At 34.0% G+C, this 16978-nt stretch overlaps 1 protein-coding gene across 1 annotated transcript in view; it reads right to left on the reverse strand.

The window, feature by feature from the left end:
- The window catches only part of LOC109836943 (cyclin-dependent kinase E-1), a 29664-nt gene extending 12990 nt beyond the window's left edge, over positions 1-16674 (reverse strand). The window contains exons 1-10 of the mRNA XM_020404996.1: positions 16382-16674; positions 6777-6887; positions 4837-4940; positions 4644-4686; positions 4444-4542; positions 1299-1368; positions 1091-1185; positions 749-782; positions 563-647; positions 401-478 (exon numbers count right to left, since the gene is read on the reverse strand). Coding sequence (XP_020260585.1) covers positions 401-478; positions 563-647; positions 749-782; positions 1091-1185; positions 1299-1368; positions 4444-4542; positions 4644-4686; positions 4837-4940; positions 6777-6887; positions 16382-16588 — 926 coding nt within the window. The 5' untranslated portion in view covers positions 16589-16674. The remainder of the gene's footprint in view (positions 1-400; positions 479-562; positions 648-748; positions 783-1090; positions 1186-1298; positions 1369-4443; positions 4543-4643; positions 4687-4836; positions 4941-6776; positions 6888-16381) is intronic.

Here is a 16978-nt window from a genome sequence, read left to right on the forward strand (position 1 = left end):
CCGATTGTTTGTTAGGCATTTGATCAACATCACGCCCATCGCCTTTTAAGGGGTGGGATTTGGGAAGGGAGAAGGAAAAACACAGATTGAGATGCCACTAAAAAGGTTGGAGTTTGGACAACACAGACAAGCAGGGTCGGAGATCGAATCAGATCAAACATTGAGGTGCTCATATTCGTTTGTTTAAAATAATCGAATTCCACTCTGAAGTCAAATATCCTTCTCTGAATTTCTTTGGATCTGAATTTGTAAACGAGTATTTGAAGAATATTCCTTGGTAGTAAATATATTTATTTACTTAGTACTTTTTTTTAATTACAGAAACAGAAGTACTGAATGGCAAGATTGTCATGGAATATATTAAATTTGATAGTCTACATAATTAGAAGGTAACACATACTCAAGCATCTTTGCGAGGAGATCATATGCAGGACTTTTCTGAGGCAAATGAACATAACTGTGGAGACCAGGATTGTCACTGCACACAACAATAATTATGATCAGTAAATACTTAACAGTATTTCGGACCTTGTTAGTGATAAGAAGGGGGGGGGGGGGGAACTATCTGTGCCCCTGAATATGTTGTTGATCATTTTGCCAATATGGAAGATTAACTAGGGTTGGCCACTTTTCTGGAGTAGGGTGACCTGGGAACAATTTATTCAAACATGGTATGTATCATGTAAATGATGTATATAGCAAAGATTGACAACCATTAAGAAATGTAAATCAAGAAATTTCATCTTACCTAATACCTTGAATATCTTGTCTAGTTGATCAAGCTGAAAACATGATGAAAAACATATCAGAAAAGTATACCTAACATGAGTTCCCTCATCAGAATCATTCTACAGGCTCTAGAACAGGGGGTGCACAGGCTTCCAAAAAAACTGATATTTATAGAGAATGATAAAGTGACATTTACGGGTAATAAGTGTAAGTAAGTTACTTTCCATTAAGAGACATCACTTAAAGAGTGTTTAAGGCATTTCCTTCTACAGTGCTAGGGATCATATCAGGGACAAATAAAAAGGTAACAAAAAAGAAAAGTAGAAGTATGCAGAGCCCTAGGAGCTATTTATACTTATACCTGAAAGAGGTTAGTTGTACCTTTGACTTCCACCCCTTGAAACAATGGCTTTAGAGTCAGTAACTCGGCAAAGATACATCCAACAGCCCACATATCTATAAGTAATTTAAGGAAAACGTTGCAAAAATTACTACTTAAAGCAAAAAATTAGCACACAGCGGTGCAGGAAAAGATATTAAATTTTGCTGTATTTGATGTGTCTGGATACCAACAGCGCTTGTATAGTGCTTAGCCCCAAGTAGAAGCTCAGGAGCACGATACCATATAGTTACAACAACCTGTTGTTTAGCAGAGATTTGATAAATCAGCTCCAAGAGAAAAAGACATTGTAATGAGTAGAACTACCAAATTTATTACTATATACTGGAAAAAGAATGGAGGTCACAGTTACATGAACATGCAAACATAGTCCATGTCGAAATCAACTGAATATTAATGATCAGGGTCCTTTCTTCATAACATCATCTTCTAAGGACATATTTAATCTGGTCGTAATGCTAGTTGAAATAGCATATTTACTCCATTATTAGTCAGTAACACTTTACAAGAGTTAATTTTGTACCACACTATGATAAACTAGACATCGTAGTTTGAGCTTGTTCAAGAAAGATGTATAGATTATCCACAAACAAGTTTAGAAACAAGATGCAATTATAACCTTGGACTGACACATCTAGACAACAAGAACACAGACCATTAATTAGGAACTTTTTTTAATAGAAAACACTACTAGAAAATCATTATATGCTGCAGCCAGTTGACCTTATCGGGTTTCAATCTCATATGCTCAGTAGCAAGCAGGTGGATTGCATCATTCCCCCTAAAAAGTTTTAAGTTAACTCAATCAACTCTTGATTAATCAATATTGCATCTACTGTTGTTATCCCCCATCCCAACCCTCTCCTACGCATTTTTCCAGTACAGCACCGCATGTAGATTCAATAGACTAAGCTCCAAGTGTTCTGTCTTCTCTTCCATCCATGTCTATTATATCACCGAAACGTTATTGTTAGTTGTGCTTAATGTATTTCCCTTTACCTAAAATCATCCTTGAAAGAGGCATCACTGCTCTGCATTTTTAATTTGCAAAACTCTATTAATTTTCCGTAATGATATAGATGTTAAGACCATAGTTTACCGTAGATTTGTATGAACATCAAAATGTGTCGCACCGGAGAATGAAAAGAAACTAAATGCAGAGAGTGCTTCTACACCCAAAAGGTCTCATAATTATATATTTTTTTTAATTTTCTTACTTGGATAAGTAAATAAGAGAAAGAAGGATAATTATGAATAACAGCTGTCTATGTTTCTTTTACATTATCGTTGGATTGAGAAGACCTCAATCCAGGAGAACATCAACTAAAAAGGAGAAAATAATGGGTTTGTTGGATTTGTTTATTTATTGGATTTGTTCACTTATGTCAGGATATCATTTGGTTAAAAAAAATCAAACTCGCTTATACTATTGATTTTGAAATTTTCTTAGTTCCTCTCATTGTTGTACTTCACTCTACTTCTTCATTGTCCTTGGCCTTTCGTTGTTCATTAAGTCAAGATCTCATTATTAACGTTTTTGTAATTTTCTTTGTTCTTCTCATCGTTGTCTGCACTTCACTCCACTTCATCCTCCTCACTGTCCTCTCTCTCACCCGCATGTGAGTTGAAGGACCAGAATCTCGCCTCCCCGCTCGAACAATGCCATTACCAACATCTTGGATGGATCGCCTCCTCCACCCCTAGCATCTGATGTCATTCTTGGGCCAACACAGCTGTTGGATTTGGATCTGAAGTAGGGGTGCATACGGTTCGGACAAGGCTCGGATATGATACTTATCCTATTTGTATCCACTTGTCAATCACAGATACGAATACAAATATGCCTCGGTGACGAAATTCATATCCATATCAGCCAAAATCGGATATGGATACGTACAAACATGCGGATATATAAGTGGATATACATTCAGATACAAAATGAATGTGAGCAAACTAGATAATATTGAAAAAGAATATATAGTTCATATGATACAAGAGTTCATTAACATGTTTGTTATATCTGAAAAAACTAAGTTGCATGGAAATAGGTGTCTGTACGGGTATGAACACGACAAATTTGTAAAAGATAGGGTACGTGGACACAGTTATATTAAATATATTGAAACTAATAATTTACATGAGATCAATAGTTTTTCATTCACATGTTATGATAATTAAAATTCCTATAATATTTTTATACTTCTTTTATAATGTGCATTATAAATTGGAAAACCATCATTTTTGAACTAGTCACCCAAACGATCCTATATAACACAACAGTTGGAACCCCAACTATGTCTAACGAGACTTATGAAGTGGATGTGTAGGATATGCGTCCAAGGAGTAAGGAGTCTATGAAAAGTCTTTATAACTTAAAACATATATTGCATGAGTGAGTACATGCCCAAATAAACATATTCACATATGTAAGGAGTCTCCGAGGAGTTTGGGTATGGTTGCGTGTCAAGTATGTGTACAGCTTCAGTTATGAAATTCCCAGGTGACAGTGAAAAAGCAATATTAGGTCACTTGATCATCAAAATTAATCTCATATCCATTAATCTAAGAGATTAAAACTATTACAACTATATGACCAACATATATTTGGATATTTCAGATATGAATCCGAATATTTCGCTACATATCCATATCCGTAATCATATTCCTGGATATAGATTTTAGTAACCATATCCGCATCTTAATAAATACGGATACAGATATTTTTTCAAATACGGATACTTTTGTGCACCCCTGGTCCGGAGGCCAGAGGTCCAGACGAGTAAGGCATGCCCATGGAGTATGGTTGGATAAGCAGAAGAGCCCGTCTTTGCAACTGAAAGGGGTAATAATGGCATCTACAATAGCAAGGAGCAGGTAACAGTGATCCTTTATGTTAAAGTTATGAATTTGAAAGAGTAGTAGTCTGTAGATCAAGAAATATGGGGAAAAAAGCTTGATTACTCTGTGAATTTGAAAGAAAGATGCGTTCAGTTGCCCCTTGATTTGGAAGAGATGAAAATGGTGTTTTTTTATCCAAAAAACCCTTGTTGCTGAATGAAGCATTAATAATGGGACAGTCCGTGGATATGTCAGCATGCCAGCTCATCTATCCTATGAATTTGTCCCATTTTCGGTCATGGTAGTAGCACTCGAAAGAAAAAGGAAGCATGAAGGCTAGATATACGGAAAAAAGAAACAGTCAAAATGACTACAGAAAAATATTAATAAATAACAATTAAATCAATTTGACATAATTAAAGAAACAGAAAATGAATGACTACTATTTTGACACGTGATGGAAGTAAAGTGTTTACTCCATTATCACATAAAGGCTTCAAAGGAGCTTGATAAATTCTTGCAAGTCCAAAGTCACCAATTTTCACAATCCCCTGTTCCTCCCCCTCACCCATAACCTGATTCACATCAAAGTCCAACAATGAATGACATTAAGAATTTGTCTGAATATTATGTCTGCCTATTCTAAAATTTTACTCGTAATTATCCATAAACATACCAGTATGTTTGATGGCTTAAGATCTCTGTGTATAATCCAATTACTGCAGAAAAATATATTTAGATAAGTCATATAATCCCAACAAAGGAGGGTATAAACACCATACGCACAGTAAATGGAGATGCTAAGCAACAATGGAGGACGAATTTGACAAGTGTACTAACCATTTTGCCATTCTCTATGTAAATCTTACCTATGAAGATAATTAAGACCATTGAGCAGTTGCCAGAGCAGTGATTTTACAGTGTACTGGCTGATTGGATGGTTAAGCTTTTCCCTGTGATGTCTGATAATTTCCTGCAATGAGAAAGTTGATGGACAAGAAAGTAAAATAAGACTGTATCACCGAACTATATTCACAAAGTTCCAAAACTATGTATCAGGTATGTATAATGTATCATGTAATGTATAGCAAGTAATACTGATGCAAAATGTTACTGCCAGCCTCTGAGAAAAGTCAAATGTAAGCTAGTTCTTTATCACCTGCCATAATTTACTTCCTAGGAAGCAAATGCAAGCAGCCTGCTCTAAAAGATGGGCCCACTACTCAAGCGTTGCATCCACGGCATGATAAAGCTCCCAGGCATATAGCATCATGCTAACTTCACAAGCAAAATGTCATGTGCTGTTTGATGTATCCTGACTCCTGATGCTTTATAATACCCAAGAAAGACTTATCTTATTGCCACAGCATAGTCTGTAGCTCGATAAGCACTTCCATCCAAAAGGCTTTAGGCATTATCGTGCTTCGACATTTAAGCAAAAATGATTTTGTTCCTCTTCACTAGACAATTGAAACATCTAAATATCACTACACCATATCCTTTACTAACATAAGGTCAAATATAGAAATATCATGGTGAAATCAAACAAATAATGCCTAGTCCAGCTCATAACAATTTAAAAAAGTGTTCTGAATACTTCATTTAATGTGTAGATCAAGATATTTTCCATCAAGCCTTCTATATCAATTCTCTAAGATATATTTATTCAAAGTATTTGCTGCAAAGATTGTTGTTCGCAAAACCCACAGTTGAAATAAGACAATTCCAAAATGTAAAATGAAAGATCCCACATTACAAAAATTAAATAATGTTCAATAGGAAACTCTTCAATCAAAACTTCTAAGGATATTCAACAAGTATCTTATTCAAGGGTTTTTTTCTTGAAACAGGAAATCAAACAGGGTGCATGAAAAATGTCAAACGCATATTCTGATAAACTATTTACTACCACCTTTGTTACTTATTTTGGATAAGGTCAACGCCACATCCCAATTTATTTTTTATTTTTAGTTTCTTCTCATAAGAAGGACCTCACATGCAATTAACTATTAAGGATTTTATTTGCTTAATACTAAAACAAATATTCCTTTAAAGAATCCTAGTTTCCAATTGGCTGCTTGAAGCAAACTTGGTAGGAGATTTGGATGCCTGGGTACAAAAAGATAAAAGAATCGGAATTGAAATTGATTTCATGGTTGCAGATAGGGGGGAAAACCATTGCCTTTCCGATATGAAGAGGTCATATAATACAATAAGCAAATGCGAGCAGATGTTGTTAAAAGATTACTGAACATGTAGAATGCACAAGATCCCAACAATGTAACTGGTGGCCACCCATATTCTTATCTAAGGGAAGTGATTTTAGTACTTGTTTATTTGGTCTTTATTTGGTTGGACATTAATCAATAAAACATTTAAAACAAAGGAGACTAGGCACTATCCTCTCTCACTTGACTTAGAAAAGTACGCAACAAAATAAAACACTCACATCACAGGTCAGTAATGTGATTATTCAAGCACCTGAGATCCTCATGACAAATTATTTTGTTTGGCAGAAACCATCAGTTAGGGCTTTATTGCAATGATAACCATTCAGCCACCAAACTTCATGGCTAGAAATTCTCCAATAAAATTTCAAGTAAAGTTTAAAACACTATCACAACAAGCAAACATTAACGACAAGCAAATAAGTAGTAAAAATTAATATCAAAAAATATAATATGCGTTAAGTATCTGTGGTAATATGAATGATATTTTAATGAGCTGAAAAAAATAGACATGTTCTCCAAATGACAAAAATATAATAACAGATCCATAATGGTAGAAGCAACAAATTTGATGAACTTACATACAAGTCATGCTCGGCGTAGTCAAATGCCAGATAGAGGGACATATCAGTATGATTGATGTGCACATTCACAAGTTTGACTATGTTCTCATGTGTAATTTCCCTCAATAACTGCATCAACATAGTATAACCATAAGAGAAAGAATTATCATTTAACGAAGCAACGATAAACATTAGTGACCTCATTGACCTTGCTGAGCACAACATTGAAAGGATAATGGAAATAGCAATCTTTATCTGATATCATGATGGTGTTTAGCATATGACATGCCAATAGACCTTTTGATTATCAACGAAATATAATATAGTCAATGAGTGATTCCTCTAACATGTCCTGCAGGCGACTGAATAGAAGCCTAACATTGACTGAACAATTGCCTGCTCTCTTTGGAGGACGGAAACTGAACTGAACAATCATGACACAAAAAAAGAAACAAAACCAGGAATTATATGATAGTGACTGCTTCTCTCATCTGCTCATTATCAAAGGTTTGTAAACAATCATCTACATTAATACACTGCAGGCTCTGATTGTATGCTTAATTTCCCCCTATCCGGCTCCAACATCAATTTCTGCATGTCCTTGTCACTGCCAACATAGATTCAATAGTTTGCCCTGTTAAAAGTTACTTCTTCTACCTCTAATCTTCAACAATTTAACAAGAGTTACTTGTCTCGCCAACCAAGGTTACAAAAAGCGCTAGGTGACGTAGGCGTCGGACCCAGCGCCTAGGTAGGATCCTAGGCGAGGCCTGAGTGTTTTCTTCTTTTTTTTTAATTACAATCAACGTTATTGAAAGCTCCACTAGGTGCCAAACTGGCGCCTAATGCCTAGCAGGATTTCTTATTTTGTTTAAGTGGTAGCGGAGGAAGTTTTGTTGATGGTCAGATAAGTTGGAGGAGGTGTTCGTAGTCGGTGGAGGCCAGAGGAGTTCAGAGGATGTAAGAGGATGTGGAGGCAACAACAGACGAAATTACAACCAAGACCTAATGATGCAGTCTAGATAAGAGGTCTCTACTCCCTAAGCGCTCTCAAGACTTGGGCGGGTGGAGCCTAGGCGGCCAAGGTACCTCCTAAGCCTAGGCGGGAGCCTCGAAAGGCTGAGCAAGAGCTTTTTAAACCATTGTCACCGGCCTATTTGTAATGTAGACCATCCTACCTTATGCGTAGATTAACTATTATAGAGACAATTTGAACATGAAGACTGAGAGGGACAATATAAGTCATCCATTATGACAATTAACACCAAATATACTTTTTCCTCTAAATCTACAATAGAGTAAATTTTTTTCACTAAGACTTGATCCAACGTGATCCTTTATCTTCTGAGACAATAAATTGCATTGACCTATGAACTATAACATTTTAAGAAAATATACAAAATACAATGTGTATCACTCACAAAATCTCTAGTAACATATAAAGACGAAGTCGCTACATAATAGTCAGTGTTAATACCAGCGGAGTATGTCCATAATACCAAGTGACTGATAGTCTGAAAACTTTGGTTTTCAACTCTTAAATATATGAAATCCGTGTATGGTGTCAGTCATTTTCTTAATTATTTATACTATTCGAACCTTTAAAAGATGTCATGCAAAAAAAAATCCTGGATCCAAAAAAAAGCAATCTACCGTCAATTAATATAAATTTATTATGCAACTAATGTTTCCACCTACGTAAACATACGTACACCTGATATCACCTAGCAGTTATCAAACAGTTCTACATAAAGGTAACGGAAGCACAGAAACCAATTTGCATGCTTATCTTTGAACCCTCAATCACTAGCCTCATTTATGATCTAACATGCTCATAATTATTAGCCCAACCAAATTATCAAAGACCATTCAAAAATAAAACGAACTTAGATTTCTCAACATGATGTATGAATAATGTGTAATATCACTGTACAAATGTAAGAATAAGGAAATGTTTGTTGAGTTGAATGAGAAAGATAGAGAACACTAATACCTATGCTATTGGGTGTATCCTATACCCGAAAGAGTGGGAGGGGGTAGGGGAGACCCAAGGCAGGATGATTGAGGAGCTTGCAATAGTTTTTTGGAGATGAGAGTATAGAAAAGCATGTTGCAATATAGAGACAAAGATGGAAAGTGCGGGTACACATCTTATTAGAGTGTGTCTTGCACGAGTTGCCATCCCTAATTCTATTTCTTGCATCAAGGATTAAAGGAAGAGGAGGAAGGATTAATTTTATTGGACAATTAATTTGACAAAAAGGCTATAACGTTCGGGTCTGAGAGAGGATAACAAGAGCGAGGAAACAGGTCTGAGAGAGGATAACAAGAGCGAGGAAACAGAAAGAGTTAACTCGATGAGGGTTAATTTTAGCACTAGGTTAAAATAACTTTATTGCATAATTAATCTGATCCGAGTTATATTTTAACAGAAATTACCAATATGAACCCTTTCGGTGTACCTTATAATTCCATATTTTGGAGACATATTTCAAATTAGACATATGCCAAGAGTTCAATGGCATAAAATCCAATAAAGCTCCATCCTAAGTTTGGTTACCTAATTCCCAATATAATGCGAGGAAAGTTAATGCGTTGGGGTTCAATCTACAAGTTGAATTGCATATCCTCACATATTGCCTCCCATTTAATTTTGGGATAAAAAAAAGCTTTGGTGGGTTTAGGAATTATCTCCATTTGGACCTATTTTAGATAACTAATGAAGAGATGAATATTAGTAGTCATCTTATTTGCATTAAGTCCTTTGCATCAATTTGCAAGTTCGATTATGCTTTACAGCATTATAAACGCTAAAATTTGTTTGACAAAATATTACTAAAACGATGATGCAAGATGTCTATTACCAGTGATCAATTAATCAAAAAGAAGAAAAGAAGAAAAAAAGAAAAAAAAAAAGATCAACTGCTTATGAATTGGTCTCATGCTAGCCGTGCTTTTTTACGCCTACTCAACCCAAACTCATCCACGTCATGTAATTCAATATTCCAAAACAGACTCAATCTCAAAACCCTCCTACCAGCATTTAGCATTTACCACATTTTTTCACATGGATTGGCAAAATTACGCAAGGCCTCGTATTGGCCTCCATGGCCATGACCAGCTCCTTAAAGCTTTTCACCACAAACTCAAACTTCTTGTTATCCTTCACCTACAAATTCATCTACCTCTCCTCCTCTGATTGATCCCCACCCACCTCAGGTCAAGTCACTTGGATTGAGATTGAGATTGCGTTTTGGTGGAGACTGATTTTGGATTTGATAGTTGTCTTCAAAGGACAAGCAAAGGCCAGTGGAGACTAAGGTGAAGTTTAGATTTGCAATTGAAGGAGGAATAAATTAGGTTGGGAGTTTGGATGCAATTGTAAAAGAGCATGAGCAAGGTGTAGAAGAGCATGATAGAGAAGGGGAAGAGCAAGGAAGTGATAATATTCCAAAATAAGCATGTTCATCTTCGGCTTCTCTTTAGAGTTTGCCAGTGGAGTGAGAAGGATAACTCTATTAATCTGCTCCATCTATGTCATTCTTATAAAACCAATGCAAGGATAGTTAATCTTAATTAATCAATACAAGGGTATTTTAATCATTATTTAATTATAGATACTATACTAACAGCAAAGGGAGAATATATTAGGTATATTCTTATATTAAATGGGTGCATTTTATCCAAATGTTAAGTAATTGAGAGATAAATTTAAATATCAAGATTTACGAGGTAAATTTGTAAATATGATAGTTTTGGGGGTTCATATGCAAAAGCCCTTCAAAAATATGGCCTTTAGAATGAAGCTGGCACGTGCTCACCTAACTAGTTCTACATAAATAGAGGCTAAGAGTGTCCTGCTTAGTTTGGTGTTGCAAAACACAATGTTGGGCCCAACAAAGGTTTCACCTGCTCCAGTGTTTTTCATTTGTTGCCTCTTACTAATTGAAATTATAATATAGCTCTTTAGGTTGCTTTTTTGTTTCTGTAGCAGGCTGAAAAACCTCCTTCCTCGTCGCATTCATCCCCTGCTTATGCCATAGAAAGACAGTATGCCCTTGTTGATACAAATCGTTTGTTCGTCCTATGTGGGTTGTCATTTGCCCACACTAGTAGAGGTGAAAAGGACAGCACATGGGAGTGACTAGGTTTATGGTTTTTAAAGAAGCAATTTTTTAAAGATCTTTTGAGACAATGATCAGGAGCATTTAGGGTAATTAGCTGTTGGGGTTAGATTAGGGTTTATGTTTGAATTGGAGAGGTTGAAGAGAGAGAGGGGGGGCTTCATTGATGAGAGGGAAAAAGGAGTAGGATCTTATTGGGTAAAGGGGGGGAAGGAATTTGAATTGTAGGAGTTAAATGAGGAGGGTGTTGATTTAACAATATTCGAAGGTCAGGCAGTGGAAGAAATTTTCCTAAAAAAATACAGTTTGCCAAAAAAGAGCCTTATCATCATCGAGGTGCAAGTTAAAATATCGCATTGACGTCAGAGAAAAAATAAATACCATATCGAAAGATAGGATCAAGTTAGAACACTGATCTGGTAATTTAGCCTAATATATACGAGTCATCTAAAAATATCAAAAACACCCAGTTAGTGGTTTTAGTTGAAGAATAAACAATGGAAATTTTTCAGCAACCCCCTCAACAAATAAAACCTTACATTTCTGAACTTCAACTCATTAGCTATCATCAAACAAAAACCTTACATTTCTCGTCTGCCTCAACAAATAAAACTCTTGCCAACCCTCCACAAATTAGTTCTCTCAAAAAAGAAAAAAAACTCAACATTATATTAGATTACTCAGATCATTCAAAATTTTCCATGACCACATACAAATCAAGTCAAACAAACCCACTTCTATAATCTAAAATTCCAAATAATCAAACCATATTTTCACCGAACAAAACCCATTCTTATCCAAAAATCCTATATTTGTTTGCTCAATCTCCATACCCAAATTCCCAAAATGAACATAAACTAAAAAAAAACCCATTAAGATGTACAAAATGCTCCTCTTCATTCTCCTCTTTTTGTTTATACCCTCTTCCTTTTCTCAACTCGCCTCAAATCTCTCATCTCATGCCCTTTAGACTTCTCAATCCTCATCAAAGTCATCTCTGCTCCTGAAGACACCCCAAATCCCTCCAACTATGTTATACAAGGTCTTGACTTGTTCAAGTTCAATACGTCAAACCCACTCTTTCTTTCAGTGGCTAATGTTTAGAAAATATATGGAGTACACTGATTAATGAAGCTATGTTTTAGTCCCACATTGGTCGCAGGAGGTAATGGTGGTTAGATTAGTCATGCAGATGGGTCAAGAAGTAGTGGGGGATTTGGTGATGGGACGGGAGGAGGTCATGGTGGAGGCATAAATGGTAGCGCCTAGGCTTTTTTATTTTTTTACTTTTTTTAATTACAATCAATATTAACAAAAGCCTCGCTAGGTGCCAAACTAGCGCCTAGCGCCTAAGAGGATTTCTCTTTTGTTTAAGTGGTGGCAGAGGTGGTTTGTTAAAAAAGTCGGAGGAGTTGGAGGAAGTGTTTGTAGTTAGTGGAATAGGCCGGAGCAGTTCGGATGAAGTCAGAGGATGTTAAAGCAACAATAAAAAAAATTTATGATAAAGAGCTAGCAGTGCAGTCAAGGTAAGCGGTCCCTGCTCCCCTGGGCGACCTCAGGACCTAGGCGGATGGAGCCTAGGTGGCCGAGGTACCACCTAGGCCTAGGCGGAAGCCTAGAATAGCTAATGGGGAGCTTTTTTTAAATATAGTCACTAGCCTATCTCTAATGCAAACCATTCTATCTTATGTGTAGATTAACTATTATCGATACAATATGAACACGAAGACTGAGACGGACAATATAAGTCACTCATGATCATTAACACCAAATACTTTTTTTCTCTAAAGGGAGGGTTATTGGTTGGAACAAGTTGCGGCCAGGTGGGATAATTGTTCCAACGGAACAATTTTATCCCTTTGGAATATTTTGAGTTGTATAAAGTGGGATAAGTTAGGATAATTGTACAATTTAAACCTTTAATTTGACAATTCACGTGGGATAATTAATGATGTGGCACCTTATTAAAATATAATTTTATCTATCAATTACTTCTAAATTAATTTATCCAATAGGTTTAGTATATTATTCAGCATGTTATTATAATATAATACATTATTACTTTATACTAAAATATAATGTTAAACTATAATTCTTAATTAATATTATTAATTATTATACTATATTAAATTATATTATTATGATATATTATATAATAACTAATATAATATAAGAATAGTATATTTAATATAATATTTGAATAATATAATACGGTATTTTAGTTATACTAAAATATAATATGCTATACTATAATTACTAATTAATATTATTAATAATTATATTACAATACATTACATTAGTATGCTACATTATATAATAATTGATATAATATATGAACAATATATTTAATATAATATTTTAATAATATAATATTTAATTTAATATATTAGAAATATCCATAGATAAAATGTACTGTATAAAATATTATAATATTTTATTTTAATTCAATGTATATTTTTAAAATATTATACTATGGTTAAAATAACAATGTATATCATATGATAATTACAATAATATATATTAAAAGTTATCATGTAATAGCATAATATAATATATTATATTATTTCAAACTATATTATATTATATCATAATATTTTATTAATATTAGTAATTATTATATATATTATAAAAGTATGTATATATAAATAATAGATAAAATATACGAACAAAATTTAATATAATACTTAATAATATAATATTAATTTAATATATCAGACTATATCATAGGTTATAATTACTGCATATGATATTATAATATTTTTATCAATATAATATTATTTAAAATACTATATTGTAATTAAAATTTAAATATTAGTATAATATATATATGATAATTACTATGATATATACAAAATATCTAAAATATATTATATTATAGTACAATAATATATTTATTATATTAATATAATATAATCACATGACATGATTTATATTATATTATATTTTATAATTAAATGTAATATACTAATATTTTTTATTCATTTTAATATGTTATATTATATTATTATGTTGGTTTAATATAATACACTATAATATAATTGCTATAATAAAATATTAACTGTATATTTAATATAATATATTATTACATAATATTATAATAAATATGTTGTACTATTATATAATATAATATGTAATATTGCATAATAATATATAATAAATATAACAAAATAAATTATACATATACATTAAGCTATAATAATATTTTATTCTAATAATATTTAATAATATTTTATTCTAATAATATTTTATTCTAATAATATTTTATTCTATTTCATGATAATATAATATAATATATTGAATATATTATCACTTTATATTTTACATATCATGTTATATATTTATAATATAATTAGCATGTATTAGTCAAGTGATACAAAAAGGTTTCAAAATTATCTCAATTACCTTCAAAGTCGAACATAATTGTTGCACTATGGAGGATGGTGCAAATTTTTACTATTGGGACAAAATATTTGGATATGAGTGGGTTAATTTATCCCAAGTGGTGAAATTATCCCACTAGTGTTCCAATAAACCAATAACACTAAAAGCTAATATCATTGTTCCATTGTCCCAATGACTAACACCATGAAATAGAAACCACAAAAATATCTCATTATCCTCCCAAATGTCCCAATAAATACCCCCCCTAAAAGGTAGTATTCTTGTTCCATTGTCCCAATGAATAACACCATGAAATAGAGTCCTCAAAATATCTCATTATCCTCTGAAATGCCCCCAATGAATAACACCATGAAATAGAATCCCCAAAATATCTCATTATCCTCCCAAATGTCCCAATGAATAACACCCCCCCCCCCAAAAAAAATCTACAATAGAGTTATTTTTTTCCACTAAAACTTGATCCATCATGAAACTTTATCTCGTGAGATAATGGATTGCATTGACCTTTTGAACTATAACATTAATATATAAAATACAATGTGTATCACTGGCAAGATCTCTAGTAACATACAAAGGGGAAGTTGCAACATAATAGCGCTCATACCAGTAGGATGTGCCCACTATGCCAAGTGACTTACAATCTGATAACTTGGTTCTCAACTCCCAAAGATATGAATTCCTTGTATGGTGTCAGTCATTTTCTTACTTATTCATGCTATTTGAACCTTTCAAAGATGTCATGCAAAAAAATTCCTGGATCCAAACAGAGAGCAATCTTACCATCAATTAATTTAATTTTATTATGCAAGTAATGTTTCCACATAAGTAAACAAGATATCACCTAGCAATTAGCAAACATTTCCGCATAAAGGTAATGCGAGCAAAGAAACTAGTTCGCATGCTTAATTTCAGACCCTCAATCACTAGCGCTATTTAAGATCTAACATGCTCATAATAATTAACCCAATCTAAGAATCAAACAACATCCAAAAATAGAACGAGCTTAGATTTCTTAACATGAGGCATGAATGATGTGCAATATCAGTGTACAAAATCTAGAAGTCAGAATGTGTATCTTATTTCTTTCAATATGAAGCATGCTTATCGTTGTTGAGCAGACGCAAATAAGATAAAAACTTCAAAAGTTCCCATTTTTCTAGGATATTCTACAAATTACATTGGCAATAGTGAAAACCAGTTTATGAAAACAATTATTGATTGAACACTCTTGAAATTCAATTAATAAAGCTTATTAGCTATAGTTACAATGAAAATTGACTTACTCTGATTCCTTATCCCATGTGATCTAATTCCTTATTCCACGTGATCGAGCATTTTGAGTTGGTGTATGCCTTAATAGTACCTAACCTAGAGTTAGAGGAACCTTCAAAATGTTGAAGATATTTGCAGATTAATCAAGAACAAAGGATTAGTTTTCGGATGAAGACAATGTTCAAAAGCTCACATCCGATATTTAAGGAACCTAGAATTTGAGCAAAACTTCAGAAAAATAGAAATATTTTGGGATGTGTATCACAGAGTACATTGGGAAAGTTGAAAACAACCTACTAAGTACTCGCAACTGCAAAGTAGCTACAAACAAATTTGAGTTTTTCAGATTCCTTACTCACTAATGGTCAAACATTTTCAGTTAGCTTCTGATTTGATTCTACGTAGTCTAGCATTACAGGACTCTTCGAAATATTAAAAGATTAGGATTTAATCAAGAACAAAGAAGATATTTCAAATGAATGGGGGTTAAGAAGTTCATATAGTTCAAATCTATAAGTAGCTACTTAAGTAGCCTAGAATAGTGAAATTCTTCAAAAATTCACACCTTTGAGGATGAATTACCAATTACATTGGCAAGCTTTGAAACTGAAAACTACCAAAACTACAATCAGATGGTATATTATGTTAGTTAGGGTTTGGGAAACCATCAGCATACTGAAAATCATTATAAACTGTCAGCTAAACTCAAAATTGACGTTTCCCCCTTTACTACTTCGAATTTAGAAGAAATTGTTTGGTTAGGGTTAGGGGAACCGTCGTCGTGTCGAAAATCAATAAAATATAGGGGTTTTTCTGCATAGATACCATGATCTCACGAATGGCGGTGGGAGAGACGCCGTCGCCGTCCTTGGACTGCTTGAACTTCTTGATGGCGATGCAGCACTTGCGCTGCTTGGTGCGGGCGAGGAATACGAGGCCGTACGTCCCCTCGCCGATCTTGCCGATGAGATCGTACTGCTGCAGCCACGCCGGACGATTGCTGCCGCCACCGGAGCTCCGACCGTCACCCATGGCAGCTGCGATCTTTTTTCCTCTTCTCGATTTTCCCCCCTTTCCTTTTTCCCTATTTCACTTTCCTCGGCCGTAAGCGGAGATGAGTGGCCTTTTACCATATACCCCTCGAAACTATATTACTTTCAGAGTTACCTCGATCATTGCCTATTTACCAATATATCCCCGCCTGAGTGGTCTTGTACGACGTACCCCTCAAATCTATATTATTTGTAGAGTTAGGACCTGTTTGGTTGCTTTACTTCATTTTCTAAAAATAATTTCCCTTCACTTTTTTTTGTTTCCTTTACTTTTATGGAAAGTGTTTCTTGTATTTGTTTCGCCAAAAAAATATGGGGTGAAAGTACTTTCCACCACTTTTTTTAGTTTGGTTCAACTTGAAAAAAAAAA

Source organism: Asparagus officinalis, chromosome 4 (genome assembly GCF_001876935.1).
Source record: "Asparagus officinalis chromosome 4, Aspof.V1, whole genome shotgun sequence".
Classification (NCBI taxonomy): Eukaryota; Viridiplantae; Streptophyta; class Magnoliopsida; order Asparagales; family Asparagaceae; genus Asparagus; species Asparagus officinalis.